Source organism: Benincasa hispida, chromosome 5 (assembly GCF_027475165.1).
Source record: "Benincasa hispida cultivar pf3 chromosome 5, pf3_genome.v1.1, whole genome shotgun sequence".
Taxonomy (NCBI): domain Eukaryota; kingdom Viridiplantae; phylum Streptophyta; class Magnoliopsida; order Cucurbitales; family Cucurbitaceae; genus Benincasa; species Benincasa hispida.
Window position 1 is genome coordinate 66996061 of NC_143482.1, and position 7441 is coordinate 67003501.

Consider the following 7441-nt stretch of genomic DNA (forward strand, 5'->3'; position numbering starts at 1 on the left):
CCACTTCTGAGAGACATCTATACTGAAAGTAAGAGGAAAATATTTCTATTACCGTCCATCGTTGAGGCAGATAATAACGTTCCAGCAAATTTGTATTTTAAAAAATTTTCATCAACATAAATATTCGGTCTGCAATATGTCCAACATTCAATTGATGACCCCATAACCATGAAGCAATATGTAAAATGACCATTTGAATCTAATTCATATTCAGTAAATGACCTTACAACAAATAGGAGAAAAAATAAAGCACTTAATATAGGTACAAGTTATTCACTAATATACTAATTAATAGGTATATTAGTCAACTGATTGCTTATTGATTACAATAAAATTGATCAATGTCATACCAAAATAAATGAAAAAACAAACATGATACATTTCTTTTAACTTAAAAGAAAAAAAAAAAAAAAGCTTGGGAATCAAGCCATAAAAATCACCAACATCTCCTTTCAACATCTTCATAATGGATTATTTTGCCCTCCAAGCTTTATAATAACTAACAAACCTATTATTCATTCGTATATGATGTATTATATCCCTTGGTGTTGAATTATCATAGCTATGTCTAAAGTTTTCAACCATACAATGACTAATAAACTATGAAGATGTTTGCCTTTAAGAAGCACGAACTATCAAAAAGAAATTACGTTCACTAATTTACTTTCGAATCATCCACAATTCACTACTTTTATAACATGATGCTCTAACAAACCATTGGCAACCATCTTGAATACATTTCAACTCAACAGATTTTGAATTTGACCTAAAAGTTCTAAATTCAAAATTATTCTTTACAACTATGAACTGAAACGACTTCAACATAATTTCCTTACTAGCAAATAAGTCTTTCTTCTTCAAAGACAATGCATAAGACATATTGTTGATATGAAAAATCTCTAAGAACTCCTAATTCACCTTCAAAATTAGCCTCAATTACAAAAGAAGGAAAAGTAACTTAAACATCTAAAAGCGTATTCACAACATGAGCAACTAAATGATATTTTGTAAATCATCCTTAACCATAGTAAAAAACCAACATACATCTTTATCTTCAAGAATCTTAACAACACGTTGAACTCTTACTACCTAAGTTCAATAAAACTGAAAGTTTAATAGATAAATGAAGTTGAAGTTCCTTCCGTATGAAGTTAACAAAAGACTCAAAAAACATAACTTCCTCAACCAAAACACCAATAGTTTTATAACCTACATAGCATTGTCGATCATCCCATTGACCACTATGGAAAACAATTATAGGAAGTTTAACCATCACTACAAATATTGCAAAAACATATTAAAAATAAGATAAGATAAGATATAACTCAAAATCGGAATTTGATTGTCATCAGAAAGTAATCACATGAAAATCAAATAGAAATCAGATAACAAACATAATTATATAACTTATATTGATATATTAGTAAATAATACAAAAGATAGCTATTACATGACAATCAAATAACAATTAAATAGAAATCACTAACTACTAAGTACTAAATAGAAATCAGACACCAATAAGATAAAAAACACAAGCTATGTATCATCAAATAGAAATCAAGATAGTAATCTTAAAGTAAGATACAATGTTATTCTTCTCTATTTGTGAAAAAAAAAATCACAAATAGAAAAGACAGAAATTGATAAATTTGAAAACAAACCCCCCATAAACTGAGAAATTATTCTCTATTAGAAATTTACTGAGAAATTCGATATTGAGAATAAGAAAGTAGAGATCGATATTGAGAAATTCGAAAACAAACCCTCCATAAGTTTGAATATCTCAGGTTTGTTTTAAATCCACAAATCCGAACTCTCATATTTATTTTCGAACAATAAACTCCACAAATCGACTGAGAAATTAGGAATCAAAACCCAACAAATTCGAAATTAAAATGTAATCAAGACCTGAGAAATTCGAAATTAAAACGTAATCGAAACCAATTGAGTGCAATTTTTAAGGCTGGTTGTTGTAACAACCATCCATAAATTCAAAATTTTCAACTTTGATTTCGAAAAAAAGGAATCCACAAATCGATTGAGAAATTAGATATCAAAACCTGAGAAACTAAAAAACACGGGAGAAAATTGAATGCAAAATCGAAATCGACTGAAAAATTGACTGCAATTCTTATGGCTGGTTGCAAAAACTTGGATGCCGAAGGAGAAGGAAAAACACGAAAGGAGATAATTCGTACCATTAACATTTGAGAAACATACGTTGTGAGGGAAATTTTGGAATAATGAAAAAAATTCGACCAAAAATAAATGTGGAATATTTTATTATATATTTTTACCATATTTGTAACTAAAAAAATATATATGGATGCGAGGATATAGGTTAAAAAAGCTATATGATAAAATTTCTTAATTATTACCCCAATGATTCACCGGTTCATAGTTCCCATTCACTCCAGTGGTCCCCGTCTGATGTGAGGAAAGTGCCACGTGTAAGGCATGGATGTCGACATCACATGGAGAACGATGCTGTTGCGCTGCACTGTATTATAGATGACAAATATTGAGAAGTACCAGGAAAACGGTCGACTTTTGTGGGCCCATTTACTTGCCCAAAAGGCACTACTATGATTAGCTCGTGGATCAGGATCTTGACCGTCCGTTTTATGATTATCAGGCGTGTCAAGATTCAACGGTTCAGATCCATGGTCAACATTTTAGAACGTTATTTTTACTTTCTTCTAACCTGTAATTACCAGGTTAGTAATTCAATTTTTTCTAATCTAATTGTACAAAAAAAATATATTTTTTTTCCTTTTTTAATAATATGAGAGTGAGGAATTCAAAACTCTCACATATGAAAACAATAGGATAAATTTTATTTCAGTTCAACTATTCGTGTGGGATCAAATTGACTAATTTATATCACATTTATTTTTACTTGTGTTTTTTTTCTTTTCATAAATATTATCAAATCATTGCTTCAAAATTGAGACCAATTACATGTCGGCGATCTAAAATGTAAATTTGAACATAAATATGACCATATTTATGTTGAATCTCAATTTTTATGCAATGTTCTATTAAAATAGCAATGGTGTATCTTTTGTAAAAGATTGAGAGTACATTATTACTTTTGACACATTTATGTAGGGGAAATTTTTAAATAAATGGCAAAATTCAGGATACTTTTCATAAGTTATCCTCCAAAAAAAAATCGTCACATTCTCTTTAGTAGCTATTTTCAATATATATATATATATATATATTTAAATATCTTAGTATATCCCAATAATAATCTAGAATTATCTGTAACAATATTCTAAAACTCAAAAAGTTTTTTAGGGTGTTAGATTTTATTTTATGTGTTACTTCTATTGACATATAAATTTACAAGTCTCGGTACTACTTTAGATATATTTTTTAAAATCTACTTCAACCTAAAATGAGTTTATATTATAAATAGACACTTGACAAATTCTCTAGCTTAAATCATAAACCTAAAGTTCTCTGTAGTCGTATGAGTTATATCTTCTAATACAATAAAAAGCAAGTAAAACTCAACAAGTCATACATGTCGACATTAGGAATCTACTTTTTTTTTTTTTTGTTGAGATTATAAGGAGTGAATTGGTTATTATAGTTTTATCTTGTTATGGTTGAGTTGTAATAGTTTTTGTTTGGGGCATAGATTATTTTAATATGAATTATAATAGTATGTGTCTGAGACTAAACTATTTTAGTTTGAGAATAAAATAGTAAACATTGTAATAAAGAAAAAATGATGAATATAAAATAGTAAATACTGTAATAAATTGAAGTTTTGAAATAATGTTGACTGTAACTAATTGAAAAATACAAAATAATATTTATTGTAACAAAAGATGATTATTATAGTCTTAAGATAATGATTATCCCAAACACTATCAACTCTAATTTGTCTATCATCTTTATTGTTATTATTATTTTTTATTGCATCATAATTCATAGCAATATTAGGAAATAATTTTGATTATTCAATATTATGTTTAGTGTTGGGCCCATCCTTGATCTTCGCCATTAATAAAAGACGCACTCATTTTTATCTCCTTCTCCCACTCCCACTCCCACTCGCTCCTCCACTCTCTCACTCTCTCACTCTCCTTCTCATCCACCATTTTCTTGCAGAAAAATCGGTAACCAGAGCTTTTGTCTCCTCTCTCATTTCCACTCACAACTCTGCTTCCTCAGAAGCAAGGGTAATGGAGCGCCCAACTCTCTGTTTCTTCTTCATCTTCCCCCTTTTCCTCTCCTCATTTGCAGGTAAATTCAACCCAACCCCTTTTAATTTTTCTCTTGTACAATGCTTGCTCTGTTTTTATTTTATTTTATTTTATTTTTGTGTTTTGTTGTTGCAGAGAGTGGTTCAATTGGAGTGAACTATGGCAGAATCGCCAACAACCTTCCTTCCGCCGTTAAAGTTGTGAAGCTTCTCAAAACCCATGGCCTTCAAAGGGTCAAAGTATACGACACTGATCCGGCGGTTCTCAGAGCTCTTTCCGGCTCTGGGATTAAGGTCACCGTTGATTTGCCTAACGAACTCCTCTTCGCCGCAGCTAAACGTCTTACCTTCGCTTACACTTGGGTCGAGAAGAATGTCGCCGCTTATTACCCTTCCACTGAAATCGAAGCCATTGCCGTAGGCAATGAAGTATTTGTCGACCCACATAACACGACGTCGTTTCTTGTTCCTGCGATGAAGAACATTCACCAAGCTCTCGTTAAATACAACCTCCATTCCGCCATTAAAGTCTCTTCCCCTATAGCCTTAAGTGCTTTGCAAAACTCTTACCCTTCCTCAGCTGGTTCATTCCGACCGGAGCTCGTCGAGACGGTTTTCCGCCCAATGTTGGAGTTTCTCCGGCAAACAGGGTCTTATTTGATGGTTAACGCGTACCCATTTTTCGCCTACGAGTCCAATGCCGATGTGATTTCTTTGGACTACGCTCTTTTCCGAGACAATCCCGGTGTGGTGGATGCCGGCAGTGGTTACCGGTACTTTAACTTATTCGATGCCCAAATCGACGCCGTGTTTGCAGCAATGTCGGCTCTGAAATACGACGACATTAAAATGGTGGTTACTGAAACTGGGTGGCCGTCGAAAGGCGACGAGAATGAGATCGGCGCCAGTGTTGAAAACGCCGCCGCGTACAACGGGAATCTAGTCCGTAGGATTTTGAACGGCGGCGGAACTCCATTGAGACCCAAAGCAGATCTGACCGTCTATTTATTTGCTCTTTTCAACGAGAACAAAAAGAACGGTCCCGCATCGGAAAGAAACTACGGTTTATTTTACCCTAACGAAGAGAAAGTTTATGAAATCCCGTTTACTACGGAAGGATTGAAAGATTACCACGACAAACCGTCGCCGGCGCCGGTTACCGGCGGCAACGGGCCGTCGGGACCACCAGAAAGCGGCGATGGTGGTGTATCAAAGAGTCAAACGGGGAACACGTGGTGCGTTGCGAGTGGTGAAGCGGGAAAGGAGAAGCTGCAGTCGAGTCTAGACTATGCTTGTGGAGAAGGAGGGGCGGATTGCCGTCCGATCCAACCCGGTGCCACGTGTTACAATCCTAACACGCTTGAGGCGCACGCTTCGTATGCTTTTAACAGTTATTACCAAAAGAACAGCCGTAAGGTTGGCACGTGTTACTTCGGAGGGGCGGCTTACGTAGTCACTCAACCACCTAGTAAGTACTCTATAATATTTATTGTTAATTATTTTTTTAAATGCTCCCGTTAGCGGATCTGACCTGGATTCATATGCTAAACTGCGCTGGTGTGGACCACGAGGTTGAATAATGGTGCTGCACGCCAGCTCAGTAAGAAGTCAAATTTCACAGCCCACATGCCGGGCACTATTAAACAAGGGAATCTAATTTTGCTTACGTGGCACTTTTGAAAAAAAAAAATTAAAAAACCATAGTAATAATTTTAAAAGTTTATCAGGATAAAACTTCAAATTTATTTTTTTAATGGGACTTCAAAAAGGAAAGGAAAAAAAAAACCCTTCATATTTTTTTTTTATTTCTAATTTTTTTTTGTTGGTTAGGAAATCTCTAAATTTGTCCTTAAATTGTGTTAAATCAACAACCCTAAACTCTTATTTAATATTGGAATGGTAGGAATGATGAGAACTGAATTAAATCTTTTAAAAACTATAAGAACCAAATTAAATATTTTATCCATTTGTTGTGATAAAAGATAAAAGAGAAGTAAGAAGAAGGATTTATCTTTTTATTTAATTCTTATGATTTGAGAATAAAGGAAAAGGGGAAGAAAAGCCCTGGAATTGAAGTTTTGTTTCTGTTTGAATCAAAAAGAGAGGAAAGGATGAATCTTTATAATGGATGGATAATTAACTCTCATTTTTCTCAATAAGAAGACAAGAACTCAAGAAAATTTGAACTTTTTTGGTTTCTTTTTTCCTTTTTGGATGATTCTCATTCCTTGGAGCAAAATTTTGAAAATGGGTTTTTTTTTTTTCTTATTTTCTTTTTTGGTGGTTTTTTCTATTGCAGAGTATGGCAGTTGTGAGTTCCCAACAGGGTATTGAAGAAAGGAAGAGAATCTTAATGGGAGCAGTTGAAGGTTGAAGTGAAGAAGGGATAATAGCAAAAAAAAAAAAAAGGTTTTTTAAGTTTGTTTTTAGAGAATATTAAAAGATAATTAATTCTTTTTGTAATCCAATTGCTTAGGATGATGATGATGGTGGTTGGATTTTGGGGGTTTAATTTAGAAGAGTTCCTGGTCTGTAATTAACATGGTTTTCCTAATTATTAGACTCTATGTACTTTTGTCATTTCTCTAATTGATTGCTAGTAATTCTAAATTTTAACACAAAGTTCTAATAATCTATCTTTGCTTTGATTATAATATATTTATTGTTTCAGTCATATATTAAAATTTAATAATGATATTGGTAAATGGGAGAAACAAATACACTGCTCAAGTAAATGGGTTGGATACAAATTGTGTAAATTATGTCACTGTATTCAATGTACTAAAGAATCTATGGCATGTTCCCTGTGGCCATTAATGTATAGATATTATATACATATGTTTGCCATATAATAAAATATTTTCAATCCGAAAGCACAATGGTCTTTTAGAATTTGACTGTCATTGAATTCTATTGTTTATTTGTTGTAGCCATGTGCTATGAAGGCCACACCTATCACAATTCTTACATCTCAAGGACTAATTTCGTATATCTTATAAATATTGTGAATTTTCTCTTTTTTTTTTTTTGAAAAAAATATCGTATCTTTAATATGTCCGTCTATATGAGTTCACCGGTCTTGAATCAAATTTCATTTTTTGTTGATTGAATATTCGTTTTGGCTTCATGATCGATGACTTTAATACCATATTAGATAACAAGATATTTCATCTAAAAACAATGAGAAAAGTATCTTTTTAGTCTAGGGTCTTAAAGAATTTA

At 32.7% G+C, this 7441-nt stretch overlaps 1 protein-coding gene across 1 annotated transcript; it reads left to right on the forward strand.

The window, feature by feature from the left end:
- The first annotated feature begins 4034 nt into the window (after nt 1–4034).
- Nucleotides 4035–6851, forward strand: LOC120077047 (O-Glycosyl hydrolases family 17 protein). Its single transcript, XM_039030885.2, has 3 exons — nt 4035–4260; nt 4356–5687; nt 6519–6851. The coding sequence occupies exons 1-3, from the start codon at nt 4200–4202 to the stop codon at nt 6551–6553; spliced, it is 1428 nt and encodes a 475-aa protein (XP_038886813.2). The 5' UTR covers nt 4035–4199; the 3' UTR covers nt 6554–6851.
- The last annotated feature ends 590 nt before the right edge of the window (nt 6852–7441 follow it).

Excerpts from the sequence above, each read along its gene's own strand:
- LOC120077047 (XM_039030885.2), top strand. The coding sequence starts at position 4,200 with ATGGAGCGCCCAACTCTCTGTTTCTTCTTCATCTTCCCCCTTTTCCTC. Across the intron at positions 4,261-4,355 it reads TTTCCTCTCCTCATTTGCAG|AGAGTGGTTCAATTGGAGTG; the intron begins GTAAATTCAACC and ends TTGTTGTTGCAG. Across the intron at positions 5,688-6,518 it reads CGTAGTCACTCAACCACCTA|AGTATGGCAGTTGTGAGTTC; the intron begins GTAAGTACTCTA and ends TTTCTATTGCAG.